Source organism: Mobula birostris, chromosome 9 (assembly GCF_030028105.1).
Source record: "Mobula birostris isolate sMobBir1 chromosome 9, sMobBir1.hap1, whole genome shotgun sequence".
Lineage (NCBI taxonomy): Eukaryota > Metazoa > Chordata > Chondrichthyes > Myliobatiformes > Myliobatidae > Mobula > Mobula birostris.
Genome location: NC_092378.1, coordinates 5,773,778 through 5,789,397, shown reverse-complemented (window position 1 = coordinate 5,789,397; position 15,620 = coordinate 5,773,778). Strand labels below are relative to the sequence as shown.

General features: G+C 41.4%; 1 protein-coding gene across 3 annotated transcripts in view; it reads right to left on the bottom strand.

Moving 5' to 3' along the window:
* Positions 1-15,620, bottom strand: part of LOC140203305 (protein kinase C-binding protein NELL2-like) — a 351,554-nt gene that overhangs the window by 251,047 nt on the left and 84,887 nt on the right. For all 3 annotated transcript variants that reach the window (XM_072269319.1, XM_072269321.1, XM_072269320.1), the window contains exons 8-9: positions 11,579-11,707; positions 6,663-6,765 (exon numbers count right to left, since the gene is read on the bottom strand). In XM_072269319.1, the coding sequence (XP_072125420.1) occupies positions 6,663-6,765; positions 11,579-11,707 (232 nt within the window). The remainder of the gene's footprint in view (positions 1-6,662; positions 6,766-11,578; positions 11,708-15,620) is intronic.

The window sequence follows — 15,620 nt, the reverse complement described above, 5'->3', positions numbered from 1 at the left end:
AAAGTTAACTTTTTTGGAAATTTGTCCTGACCTACTTTAACCAGGATTTTCTATTTTTGGTTCAGATTTTCTGCATCTTCAGTCTTTTTATTCTCAGTCACACCTATATAGTGATGAAAAGAGAGGCCAACTCCATCATCAAGCAACACTTCATCAGATCCCCGAAGGGCAGTGGAAACGTGGAAGACCAAAGGCAACATGGCGCCATAACATAAAAGTAGAAATGAGGACCCTGAACCACACCTGGGGCACATTAGAGAAGATGGCCAAGGACAGACAGAGATGGGGAACCTTCATTGCTGCCCTAAATGCCAGTGCCGTAGCGGGCAGTAACTACTATCTACATCTATATAGTAAACATATCTTTATGACCTTAGTAAAATTCCACTGCATTGGACAATCTTCAAAAAGCAGACTCTTGCCAACTTTGTTCTACACAGAGTGTCAAGACAAGCTGTCTGCTTTCAATTCAGAACATTTCTTTGTACGATATCTAATTATTAAACACAACAGTAAGTAGTCAGTTTAAAAGTTTATGGCAACAGTTCTGTGGTTTATGTAGTGGGTATTTATGTGACTTCATTACTGCTGGATGACAGCATCATTCAATCACCGCACGCCCAAGTGCAATTCAGATCTCGCAAGAACTTCTAGTGATTGGCCCATGTGACCTGTACAAACAAGTACTGAAAATGGAATAAAATATCCTTTTTTATGGCAGAAACAATATATTACAACATTTTCAAATCACACAAGGCTCGAGGAGATTTCAGTAATTGAAAATAATTTTTCTACCAGAATAAGGTACCGGAGGAACCTCTTGCTGACTGCTGCTGGAGGCTTGGGTCTTGGGCAAGGTTTAATCAGCATGGTTTATGGATTGGACTCTGAAGTTCATGTTATGATATGTTTCTTGGTTCTGGTTACTCCTTTTTTTTAAATTGCTATTTTGTGTGATTTTGATTGGGGCGGCCTGGTCCTGCAGCCTGCAGCTTGAACTGAGAATCCCCAGGCTGTTTCAATGTTGTTTGATATCTCATATTCTGTGGGGTTTTTCGCTTTCCCTTTGCCGTTTGCACAATGTGTTCTATTGGGTTTTTTTTGCATGTTGGGCGTTTAATGTTTTCCTGAATGGGTTCCATGGTGTTTCTTTGTTTCGCGGATGTCTGTGGAAATATGAATCTCAGGGTTCCATACTACATACATACTTTGATAAGAAATGAACTTTGAATCTTTCATAATGATTACTTCTGGGTCACTTCTCATCATTCTAGACATTTGACCAGGCATCGGTGAGCAGGGGTCGCCTCCTGGGATGACGTCCTTTCCTAAACAGTTCTTCCTTTGGAGTAATGTGGGTGAAAATTGACCACATAGTCCTGGGATAAATCATTGTGGACACTTCTGAGGCATCCAGTGTAAGCTAGAAAGAGCACCTGCCAGTGCATTAATTACTTTCTTCCCCTACCTTCGTATCATGCATGTGAATTTCCTCCATCCATTTTATCTCCTACCACATCAGTAAAACACTAATCATGAAAGTTATTGTAGGCTCCTGACTCTCAAGACTCATTCTCCCTGCAAAACAAAGCCCATGCAATCTTCCATCTCTATTGGACTGTTGTGTGGGGTGTGGCTTATTTGCCGGTCAAATGCCGTTTCTGTTGTGTCAGCTATTGATCGGTCCATTTGAAATCTGTAGCAGCTCTTCCCATTTTTTGCCTTGTGTGCCACAGCTCTGGTTTCCAGTTTCAAACACACCAGGTATAAAAAATAGCATATGTGGGAGGCATCCTAGCTCCTTGATTTTATTCAAAGGCATGACATAGTGAATAAGGAGTGAAAAAACAATGCCTCTGCTGGAGAAACAACAGGATGGCTTTAGATAAAAACTTCTTTAGCTCCTAACATAAACCTCTGTCCTTCTGCCAGCCAATGTGCTCTCCCACTTACTATTCCTGAATGCACAGGAAGTAACCTAATCGGAAGTGATCCGAAACTGCTCATTTCAAAATAAAAGCTGAACGTGGTTAATCAGATAGAAAAATACATAACTTAATATCCTGAAGGGTGGTATGGTTATGGATGTGTCACCAAAGTTGTTTTTGAATGAGAGTTTCAGCAGTAGGATAAAGTGTCAACCTGCATATATAAAGATCATCCTCAGGTTAAGATAGGTGCCGTTCCTGTGAAGCATTCATAACCCAAAAAGTTGGCAACTCAGAAATATGATCAAGAGCCGAGTTCCTGGACAGTTGAAAATGCTACAATCCACAACAGCTGTTGGTCTCCAAAATGCTCACCGTATTTTCAGACTGTACATGACTAACCAGTAACCTGGAGAGTACCTACATGTAAGTACCTTTCAGAAAGATCAGAACAGCCTCGAGCACTTCACAACTAAAGCTCCTTAAACTCATTATCGTTATTTGAGAAATGTTGCCAGCTAATTTTGATACTTGACTTCAAGTCCCCGACTAATTATTTAGTTTGTGGATAACTGACCGTATAAGTTTTGATGTTTGATTGGAAACCAAAAATAGTTTAATTCCTCAGTCTTTTATCATTATGATTTGCTTTCTGGTTGTTGGCAGCATATTGGTGGGATATCTTTACGGGACTTGCAAAGCCGAAAATGTAAACTTTTCGGTGTGTAAAGATTGCTGAGTATTACTACTTGAGCAGAAGGTGTTTCAATTCCCTAAAGTAACACCATGCATGTTATTCTTGATTTGTCCAATTGATGGCAGTGTAAATCCCTGTTTTTAAAATAAAATGGTTGGGGGGGGGGGTTCTTTTCATTTTTGCTGCTTTAGCGGCATACTAGTGCCTTTCTTATGCTATGACCCAATATCAGTAATCAAGGGGTCAATGGATCCCAGATTGGGAACCTGGGCAACTCGTAGCCAGTGGCTCAAATCGCTGACCCTTACAGAATCTCTGCACCGTACTTTTCCTTTTGTTTACAGTCAGACAGAAATTAGGAAGGTTTTACACAAATGGACAATTTACCATGAAAGCTTCAAAAAGACTGTCTGAAGAAACAAGTGTGCCTGCTCTTCTTACTTGCCCCAGAGAGTTTTTTTTCTTGTAATTTTCCTCAGCCATTTAAAAGCAACAGCTGGTGGGCCAACTCCAGCAATTTGGTGGAAATAAGGTGGCACTGGGTTCTCAATTATATTGGCTTCTTGGCTGCAATTTCCTGCCTGAAAGCCACACAAAATGATGGAGGAACTCAACAGGTCTGGCAGGATCTATGGAGAGGAATTAAAAAATTGAAGTTTTGGGCTGAGACCTTTCATCAATTTTGGGTCTCGGCTGGAAATGTCAACTGTTTATTCTTCTCATAGATGCTGCCTGAGCTGCTGAGCTCCTCCAACATTTTGTGTATATTATTCTGAATTCCCAGCATCTGCAGATTTGGCTTCACCTATTACTTTCCAGCTAGCCTCTTTCCCCTCCTTATCTTTTTATTCTGGCATCTCCCCCCTCCCCCCTCAGTCCTGACTAAAGGTCTCAGCCCAGAACGTTGACTGTTACTCTTTTCCATGGATACTGCCTGACCTGCTGAGTTCCTCCAGCATTTTGCATGTATTAATTTGGAGTTCCAGCACCTGCAGACTTTTTCGTGTTTGCGATGTGCAGAACCCTTTGCGTTCATAACTTGCTGGCTAGATTCATTAGATTAGTGTTTGGACAATCAGCCAAAAAGTCATGCACAATGCAAAGGGTGGTCATGCGATATATAGGGACTCTCAATCAGAATGCTGAGGTGGAAACACATGGAGTCTGTGGTGCAGATGGTCTATCCGTTTCCTCCTCTTTCAAAGTCAGCATGTTAACCGGCGTCTGCTCAGTGCTGTAATGGGGTGTCATCATGAGGCATTGCGTTCATGTGGGGTGCACAAGTAGTTTAGTGCAAGAGATTCCCACTGCTGACTGCAATGAGTTTGTACGATCTCCCCATGACCGTGAGGGTTTCCTCTGGGTGCTCCTCTTTCCTCCCACAGTCCCAAGACTTATCGGTTAATTTTTTTATATTATTCATTTACTTATTTGTTGAGATAGAGTGCAGAATCAGCTTTTCCGGTCCTTCAAACCATGCCTCCCAGCGATCCCTCAATTTAATCGTAGCCTAATCAGGGGATAATTTACGATGACCAATTACATCTTTGGGCTGTGGGAGGAAACCAGAGCACCCGGAGGAAACTCGTGGTCACGGGGAAAACGTACAGACTCCTTACAGGCAGCAATGTAAATTCGCCCATGATGAGGGCGGGATTAAATCTGGGGTTTGTAGGGCAAGGCAGCTTGAAGGGCTGGAACAGTCTACTCTGCGCTGTACCTCAATAAATAAACAAATAAACCCCAAAGATATGGAATTATTATTTGGCATTAAGAGTTCAGTAATGCAATCTGTCAAAGTAGTCATGATAAACAAAAAAACAGAAAACTATGCCAATCGAGGATGAACTTGTGAACAGCAGAAAGGATTTGCACTCTCTACAAACACCTGCAAATGCAAATTTTGAACGAGTCTTGTTTCAACTGTGGAATAGAACTGTACACGAAACTTCAGAACTTATGTGCTGAATCCGTTTGTCTGAGGATTATTCTGCAGATTCCACTGGTTTAATATTATTCCGATAATAAGAAGTGACATCGAATGGCAGCTCACTGACCGTTGTGCATGATAAATGTCAAAGAAGTGTCAAGTGTTGCAGCTGGATTAAAATCTACATTCAAAGGCTCTTATCAACTACTCTGCCTGTAGTACACACATCATATTGTCAAATGACATTCTCTCTATTTAATAAACATGAGAGATTTCTATATTCAAAAGGCATTTTTCATAAGACCTTAAGACGTAGGAGCAGAATTAGGCCATTCGACCCATCAAGTCTACTCTGTCATTCGATCACGGCTGATTTATGATCCTTCTCAACCACATTCTCCTGCCTTCTTCACACCTTTTTAAAGTTATAAAACACTTGGAATATCCAAAATAAACCATTTTTTTAACAATCCACCAATAAGGGCTCAGTTTATTTATTTTTAATGTAGTGATAAAGCCCTTCTGGCCCATCGAGCCATGCCACCCCTGCAAACAATGGCAAACCTAACCCTAACTTACGATAACCTATTAACCTACCCGGGACGCCTTTGGATTGTGGGAGGAAACTGAAGGCCCGTGAGAAAACCCACGCATTCCACAGGAAGTATAGAGACTCCTTACAGAATGGTACTGGAATTTAACTTTGGAATGCCCTGGACTGCAATAGTATTATGCTAACCACCACACTACTGTGGTCCCTATTTATTTATTATATTTTAACTTACTTATTCATTCTCTTGATTAATTGAGGACATTTGGTATGTCACCAAAGACAGTCATAAATTCTAAGTGTCTTCATCACTGTCTGGTATGGGGGCGGCTGCAGAGAGTTGTAAAGTCACTCAGCTCCATCATGACCATTGGCCTCTGTAACATGCAGGACATCTTCAGGGAGCAATACCTCAAAAAGGCAGCATCCATCATTAAGGACCCCCATCACCCAGGACACGCCCTCTTCTCATTGCTACCATCAGGGAGGAGGTACAGGAGCCTGAAGGCACACACTCAGCGATTCAGGAACAGCTTCTTTCCCTTTGACGTCTGATTTTTTAATGGGCATTGAACCCACAAACACTACCTCACTGCATGTTTTGCACTACTTACTTAATTTAACTATTTAATATATTAACTGTTTCTCTTGTTATTTACAGCAGCAGTTGGGTTTCTCATATACTAAGAGGAGGCTGTATGCCAGAGCCACTGAGGTAAATCAAGGGACCACAGGAACTCAAGCAAGCCTATAGAACAACATAGGGAGCAGGGAAGAGGGAAAAGTCTTAAGGTTAAATATGCAATTTAGCCAAGGCCTATCTTAAACAAAGTACATGTTTGTAATCACTTTAAAAAGTGGATGAATACTTCTGAATGTAAACACAAGGAATTCTGCAGATGCTGAAAATTCAAGCAACACACATCGAAGTTGCTGGTGAACGCAGCAGGCCAGGCAGCATCTCTAGGAAGAGGTACAGAATACTTCTGAATGTTCATCTGAGAACACATGAGCTTGACTTGTACGTAACTAATCATGAAGAAATTCAGGATAGTAGAAAATGAAAATCTACGCACCTGCCTATTACTTCCCAATGGGTCCACTCCTTCCCTTCCTCCTATGGTCCACTCTCCTATCTTATCACATTGCTTCCTCTCCAGCCCTCTACCTTTCCTGCACACCTGGCTTCACCTATCACTTTCTAGCTTCCTCCATCCCCTCTGCCCGCTTTTTTTAAATTCTGGAATCTTTCTTCTTTCTTTCCAGAACTGAAGAGCGGTCTCAGACCAAAAGGTCAACTGTTTATTCGTTCCCGTAAATGCTGTCTAACCTGCTGAGTTCCTCTGGCATTTTGTGCATATTGATATAGAAAACAAAACTCCAAGGTTTCTGTACCACCCTTAAAGCCTTTGCATGTTTTGACATTGCGACTAAAATATGGATCAAGTTTAAACCTTTTTGAAATAAAATTGTTTTGATGAAGTTCACAACACTTCAAGAAGTAATGAATAGACACCTAACAGCATTTAAATGTCGATAACATTATAAGATACTCACGTTGACATTCCTTACAGCATTTGCCTTCCACATAGACAGGAGCTTTACCTGGAGGACAATTTTCAGGGAGGCAGCTCAGCCTCTTACACCGTACTGTTCCATTCTGGGAAAATAACACAATGTTATTTTAAGACTGTCTGTGCTAGCTGCCAACATTGCTGAATTATTAACCACTGAGATAACTTATGGCTGATTGATATAGAGCAAGCTTCCTGTAAATCTCTTGCATGTCAAACTCCAAAGAACTGATGATATTACAACAAAAATATATAAACAATTTTGGAACCTTATTTACAGAGTTTTCAACTGGTTCATAGAAGTCCTTCTCATCTTAAATGAGGTAGAAACTGGTTTTGTTTTGTACTGCAAAATTACTGTGTTACAATGCACGCTATTCGTGTGACTGAAGGCTGACATTCAGGCTGTCAACTGTATGCAAACTCACAGGACAAAAGCTTTGTCCTACTTATTCTTATTCTCACTCACTCATACCCACTAACACCTCACTAATCCACTCAGTAGCCACCTACTACATTATAGGTAATTTGCAGTAACTCACTACCTAACAACTAGCATGCCTTTGGGTTGTGAGGGAGATAAGAACAGGAGCATAAAGGTTGACCAGGTAGGATACACAAACTCCAAACAAACGGCATCAGAGATCAGGAGTGATCCTGGTTTACAGGGCCTGTAAGAGAGCTAGACTACTTGTTGTACAGTGGGCCGCCCATGCTTGATAAGAATACACAAGCAGAGGAGAAGGAGAAGATATCTAGGTCCCTCAAGCCTACATTGTCACCTCATGCCTCACCTCATTCACTGTGCTAGTTCTCCATAGCCTTTAGTTCCATGATTTTTCTAAAATGTATTTAATTCCAAAGCAACACATGAGAAATGCCAGAGGAACTCAGCAGCATCTGTAGAAATGAATAGATAGTCGACGTTTCAGGTTGAGGGCCTTCCTCAGGGTTGAGAAGAGAGGGGAAGATGCCAGAATAGAAAGATGGGGTAGGGGGAGGAGGCACGCTAAAAGCTGATAGGTGAAGCCAGGTGGGTGGGAAAGGTCAAAGGCCAGAGAAGAAGGAATCTGATAGGAGGGCAGAGGGAATCATAGGAGAAAGGGAAGGAGGAGAGAAATAGACTGGTGAGAAGAGGTAAAAGGTCAAAGTGGGGAACAGAGAAGTGCGGGTGGGGTGGCTGGATTTCTTTACTGGAAGGAGAATATAGGTAATATTCATGCCATCAGAAGACTGTGCTAAATGTGGTTAGAATGAGTTGAAACTTCTCACCAGAAATTTTCCCTAGAGCTTTATATCCTCTTGTTTTTGCATCTTTGCAAATTCAGAGAAGAGCAATGACGTCATTAAGCTGGAAAAGACTCACAAGGATGTTGCTGGCATTGAAAGGAGAGATTAGGTAAGCTGGGGTATTTTTCTCTGTATTGTAGGAGGATGAGGTGTGACCTTGCAGTATTTTTTCCAGAGTAGTGGAGAGTCTAAAACTAGGAAGCATAGGTTTAAGGTGAGAGGGGAATGATGGAATGGGGGCCTGAGGGGAAACTTTTCACACAGAGGGTGGTGAGCGTATGCAATGAGTTGCCCAAGGAAAAGTAGAAATGGATATAACTCATCATTATCATTATGTGCTGTGTCATATGCCTTGGGCAATCATGGTATCTCCATGACCATGGTGGACCTTGGCAAATTTTCTACAGAAGTGGTTTGCCATTGTCCTGTTCTGAGCAGTGTCTTTACAAGATGGATGATCTCAGCCATTATCAATACTCTTCAGAGATTGTCTGCCTGGCGTCAGTGGTCGCATAACCAGGACTTGTGATATGTATCAGCTGCTCGTACAACCATCCACCATCTGCTCCCATGGATTCACATGACCCTGATTGGGGGCTAAGTAGGTGCTACATCTTGCCCAAGAGTGACCTGCAAGCTAGGGTACAATTACAACATTTAAATACATTTTGATCGATACAGTACATGGATAAGTGGACGGGGGCCAAACACAAACAAGTAGGACTAGTTCAGGAAGGTAACTTGGTCAGTATGGCTGAGGTGACTCAAGGGGCCTCTTGCCATGCTGTATCTCTCTATGGGTCTACAAGATTATACTCATTGTTATCAAGGGATATAATGAAGCAATCTTTGACAATGATTTTGGTAGAATCTCAGTAAACAGATTAGTGCGAGGTAAGAGATTAGCTGTATTTGTCACATGCACATCGAGCTATCAAAGCATACAGTGAAATATGTCGTTTTGTGTCAATGACCAACACAGTCCGAAGATAGTGCTGGAGGCAGCCCACAAGGAATTGAACCCCCAATTGGTGATTGGTGTTACTGTAAAACACTTGCACTAACCACTACACTACCATGCCTGACATTGGTGGCAATTTCTTCTCTTGTACCAGTTTCAAAGGAATGGAACTCTAGGCATGAATAATGTCTTCTCGGGCTTCCTGTCGGGTGCAGGTATCAATTATAACCGACGTTTCGATGACAAACTCTGCCATCTTCAGGGAAGATGCCTGGCATGTCTAGTCCGGCAGTGTTTATACCCCCCGTAGTCGTCTGTCCCTCCTGATTGGTTAGTCTTCGTCCAACCAGGTTTCCACTCTCTCGCCTTGTTTACAATCAAATTCCTGTTCTTACTTCGTCTTTGTTAAAATCTTTTCCTTTAGTTGTATTTCAATGGCTTTCTTTACCAGGCGGCCCCAAAAGCCATTGGTGCAGCACAGTAGTTTTGTGCCATCAAAATCAATCCTATGGTCATTGCAAATGCAACGTTCTGCTCCTACCGATTTCTCTGGGTAACCCAAATGAATACCGCTCCTGTGATCCTAGATGTGGGATTCCTCCATGCCTCTCATACGGCTGATATACACTGCTCCAGTTTCACAGGGTATCTTGTAAACACCCACTGACTTGAGTCTAGATCCTTTTTCAACTCTGGGTTTGTTAAAAATTATCACTGATTTTGACATGCGACCTAATTTGCTTTACATCCTTCTGTATCTTTGTTCCTGCTTGCCTGTCCAAATTTGCATCACAATTATCCTTATGGTATTAAATGATCATTTCCATATTATTCACAGGTAGGTGTTTAATTGTTACAAGTAGAGTTTAATTTATTGCTCACAAGGAGAATAGCTTTATTTTTCTGTGTAGTTTCCATATGCTGTGAGATTTCTAGTACTGCTACTCTCAGCAGCTTTAAATGTGGGGGTAAAAATGCACAAAATTGTCCTGGCTGCACCCTCTACATAAATTACAAAGTCTAACTTCAGTGTAAGTCTCCCTGACCACATGGAGCATTTGGAAACAATGGATAGCTGAACATACACAGTACAGGATTAAACAGCTGGATCTAGTATGCAGAATTTGTATTGCTTGCTGACTTGAGGGTTTTAACCTACCACTGCATTAGTTCCTCAGCTGAAATCAGCTCCTATTGGGCTTAAACAGAGTAATTCTGCTTGATGGTACAGTCAGAAGCAGACTTGAGTAGATAGAAGCCCTTGTTTGAAAAATCACAGTTGACAATGGCTCATGGTGTGCCACAAGTTTCTTCACACCAAGGAGTCTAAGACTGGGGGCGGGGGACTATCTCAGAATAAGGGGAAGCTCTTAATGGAGGAGAATGCTCTTCTTTCAACGCGTGGGTGATGGATTTCTGGAATTCTTTCTGGAAAATTCCATTGTTCAGTTCATTTAAAGCAAAGATCAGAAAGAAATTATGGCATTCAGAGAGATGATCAACATTATCACTCTTCTCACAGCAGCACTCATCTTTTGATGAATATTACAGCAGATCTTCTCCTGTTTTTATGCTGTTTTCTCTTATATCTTTGAACAAGTTTCCCATAAATTGGCCTTAAGCATTAAATTCAAAGTACAGATAGCATGCCCTCCTGCTGTGCATCAATGGCGACTGACTCATCCTCTATTAGGCTCCCATACCTGATCAGTAACATTGAAGCTTGGAATGAGGTCATGAATGGCCAACAAAGTCTACTATCCAACTGTAATCAACTGTTGTATGATTGTCCTCTCCCACCATTCCTTCAGTCCCTTATCTTCCCCTGTTTTCTTTAGTCACAGTACTGGAGCTTTCGTGTGTCATGGCTGTTAATGTTTTGAAGTTACAAAACATAAACCAATTCAAAAGAAGACATTGGGGCCCAAAATGTGAGTCTAATTTCATGTTTAATTTAAGCAGAGCATTCATGTATCATGTGGTGGTGTGATTGCACATGCAATTTGCAAATTTATACACTGATGAATTAGTTAAACAAATCAGAATGCTTTATCAACACACACACACACACAATTACTCAAATATTATTGAAATATTAAATACATAACAATGGCTTACTTAATAGGGAACAGAAATTCCGTTAAATCATCTCTGCACTACAATAAAGGGTTAAATAATGCCACAGAAACAGAAAGTGCCAGAAATACTCAGCTGACCGGGTGGCATTAATACAGTGATAAACAGACCATGCATTCCAAGTTAATAATCTTCCCGATTAACCTGAAATAATAACTCTGTTTCCCTCACCACAGATGTTGCCTGCCTTCAAACATTTTCTGTTTTAATTTCATTGTCCCATCCCTTTATTCTTCTGTCTGTCAGCCCCACCCACCCTATCCCCTCTCATATAAAACATCCAGAGTATTTTCAAAATCAAAGGTACTCTGTAAAAGACAACTGTTGTGACTTATGGAAATTTATTCCTGTGGAGAATGGAGAATTTCCCCCTTAACAATCCCCGTCCAACAATCCCTGTCCAACTCCTTAGGTCTAAGACAGTAATTTTTGCAATGATGGACAATGGAAAACATAACACAGAGCAGGAATTGACAGTCAGAATTGGTAGGAGAGACAGAGTTGAGAGGTACCTTGCAAGTGCAGTTCGTACAGCCGTCTGTCCAATACACTGATTCCCTGTAGACTCTGTCCTTCACCTTGCAGCTCTTCTCACAGTAACACTGATCCAAGCTGTTCATCTTCTTCTCGGCGTACGACAACTATGTATGGATTTACATGCAGTCATTGTGACGTTTCATCACTTTTATCCTTCAAGTCAATAATTAAGCATGATGTGTTGACTTTCATTAGCCAGGGGAATGAGTTCAAGAGTCACAGGGTAATGTTGCAGCTCTATAAAACCCGGTTAGACCTTATTTAGAATATTGTGTTCTGTTCTGCTCATCTCATTATAGGAAGAATGTGGAAGCTTTAGAGAGGGTGCAAAGGAGATTTACCAGGATGCTGCCTGGATTAGGGAGCAGTCTTATGAGGAAAGATTGAGCAAACTAGGGCATTTCTCTTTGGAGTGAAGGAGGATGTGAGGTGACTTGATAGAGGTGTACAAGATGATAAGAGGCATAGATTGAGTGGACAGCCTGCATCTTTTTCCTAGGGCGGCAATGGCTAATATGGCTAATGTGATGAGAATACACATAGATTAAGATGTTAGCTGTCCTGTGCTGGCACCAGTGGGATCAGCAGTTGGTCTGCCACCTGCCTTCAGGAGAAAGAGAATTAAGGAAAACAATGGAGCAGCATTTGGAGATGTAATGAAGGGACAGAAGGAGAGCTGTCAAGATCGGCTCCCCTTTGAACCTTGAACTGTTTGAAGTGATGGACAGGCGATACCCCAGCAGGGGGATAAAAAGGGACAGGTTCGCTAAGGCAAGACACATGACACCCCGAGGTAACGAGACCCTGGAAGCGGTGCGTCTCCCACAAGTCGGTGGGAGGTTTTGGAGGGCTGATCGCGGGACCAAGCCATAGACGCACAGGGTGGAAAGGTACGATCGGCGGGAACCTGGTGTGTGTCCGCCCTTGCCTGGGTGCCAGGTTCACCGCAGAGCAATGATTGTATCTGGAAATGGAGGGGTCGGTGACCTCAGAAGACATCGCAAAGGGCTCGCCTGAAAGCTGACTGCGAAGAATATCGAAGGTCTGTGTGGAAGCCGTTTGAATATTCATTCGTTTTTGCTCTCTCTCTCCTTCCCCCCCACTGTCCATCTCCCACGGCAGTGATTACTGTGAACTGAACTGAACTCAATTGAACTGAACTTTGCGTCACTTTGAAACTGGTCATTTACCCCTAGACGACGATAGAGCTTGATTGATCCTGTTATCTTAATTCTGTGTACATGTGTGTTTATCATTGCTGAACTGTTGCATTTATTATCCTTTTGATTAGAGTACTGTGTTGCTTGTTTCTTAAATAAAACTTTCTTAGTTCTAGTAATCCAGACTCCAACTGAGTGATCCATTTCTGCTGGTTTGGCAACCCAGTTACGGGGTACGTAACACTAATATAAAGTCAGGAAGGGTAAGACAAAGGAACACATACCAATCCTAAAAGAGGAATCAGAAGTGGAGAGAGGGATCAGCTTCAAGTTCCTGGGTGTCAAGATCTATGAGGATCTAACCTGGTCCCAACATATCAATGTAGTTATAAAGAAGGCAAGACAGCAGCTATACTTCATTAGGAGTTTGAAGAGATTTGGCATGTCAACAAATATTCTCGAAAACTTCTATAATTGTATTGTGGAGAGCATTCTGACAGGCTGCATCACTGCCTGGTATGGGGGGGGGGGGGGGGGGAGGGGAGCTACTGCACAGGACCAAAAGAAGCTGCAGAAGGTTGTAAATCTAGTCAGCTCCATCTTGGGTACTAGCCTACAAAGTACCCAGAGCATCTTTAGGGAGCGGTGTCTCGGACAGGCAGCGTCCTCTAGCACCCAGGGCATGCCTTATTCTCACTGTTACCATCAGGTAGGAGGTACAGAAGCCTGAAGGCACACACTCAGTGATTCAGGAACAGCTTCTTCCCCTCTGCCATCCGATTCCTAAATGGACATTGAATCTTTGGACACTAGTTTACTTCTTTTTTAAATATAGTATTTCTGTTTTTGCACTTTCTAAAAAATCTATTCAATATACATGATTGATTTATGTGCTTATTATTATTATTTTTATTTTATTTATTTTTTTCTCTCTGCTAGATTATGTGTTGCATTGAACAGCTAAGTTAACAAATTACACGTCACATGCCAGAGAGAATAAACCTGATTCTGATTCATGACAGGAAAGTACAGGGAGGAATTCAGAGGTAGTTTTTTTAAACATAGGGAGTGGTGGCTGTGTGGAGTGTCCTGCCAGGGATGGTGGTGGAAGCAGGTACATTAGGGGCATTGAAGAGATTCTTAGAAAGGTACATGGATGATAGAAAAATGAAAAACTATGTTGAGGAGAAGTGTTAGATTGATCTTGGAGTGATCAAAGGCCAGTACTGTTCTATGTTCTATGAAGGAAGCTATCTCCCATGTTGCATAGAATTTAAAATATCTTCTGTAAAGGCATCTTTCTTTTATAATGCCTGTTTTCTGGTTAATATTTTTTCTGTTGACTTCATCTGCCATGATGGGTGGTCTGGATTAGATTTAGAATATTGAAACAGGGCAGTAAGAATTCCACTGCAGAGCATTCTGAAGTCTCCTTTACACACTTCGCTTCGTGAGCAGCTGATCACGCTATCGTGTCAGACCAGAACAGAACACAGCACTTTATTGACATATATACTGCACCCCGGTGGAATGAAATTCCTTGCTTGTGTGAAGCTTGCAGAGAAAGTCAAAATAAATTCCTTATCAAAGTACATATGTTACCATATACAACCCTGAGATTCATTTTACTGTGGGCATACTCAGCAAATCTATAGGACAGTAACTATAACAGGATCAATGCCAGAGTGCAGAAGACAACAAATGCACATATAAATAAATAGTGATAAATGGAGTGTGAGATAATGAGATAAAGAGTCCTTAAGGTGAGATCATTGGCTGTGGGAACATTTCACTGATGGGCAAGTGAGTGTAGCTATCCCCTTTTGTTCAAGAGCCTGATGGTTGAGGGTATTAACTGCTCTTGATCCTGGTGCTGTGAGTCCTGAGAGTCTCGTACCTTCTGCCTGACAGCAGCAGCGAGAAGAGAGCATGGCCTGGATGGTGGGGTGCTTTCCTACGAGAGAGTTTCATGTAGATGTGCTCAATAGTGAACAATGTATATGGTAATAAAACACAGAACTGAGCATAAATAATAGAATGGTGCAAAGACAGTAGTGTAATCTGAAATAGCACAAAAGGAAGAGGTGATATGACAATAACAAAATAACTAAGGGAGAGAATATTGAGGCTGAGAACGTGGCAGCAGCACTGGGAAGGGGGTGTAAAAGAGGTGATTAGTTCAGAAGGCTGATAGCAGTGGGGATAAAACTATTCTTGAGTCTGATTATTCAGGCTTTCGAGAAGGTAGAAGAGAAAGGAAATGGCCAGAGTCGCAGGCATCCTGGACATCCTCAGCAGGCATCATTCCCAAACCGGCCCTCAAAGTTGTTGCAGCCCAGTTCTAGTTAATCTTATAATTCCTAAGTTTTTCTTATTGATTAAAACAATAAATCTATTTTTATTGTAGCTTGGGGAGCCTAACTTTAGTCAAACTTATTAAATGAAAAGTGATTATTTCTAGTTCTTGCCAAGAGATAAAGATTGGCCTAGGCAATATGGAAAGTAACATTATAATTTGCTGTAAATGATTTGTAATGTAATAGCATTTTACCAAGGAAGATAATTTAATCTTTTTGCATGAGGGGTTGTAACCCAAAGGAAGATGTTCATCATGTCATCATACAATACCCAAAATATGTTTGTTGTTTCATTAAATTATAATGGTTTTTGAACAAAACACAGAGTATGTTTTTGTTAATACTGTTGCAATCTGAACAGAATTCATGTCATTACATTAATCTTCAATTTAATTAATAGTGGACCAAGATATCCCCCAACATCTTAGCTAACATTTTTCAACTAAAATCATGAAAAAAAATTCTTACAATTCATTTCATTTAACATGGGAATCTGTGGC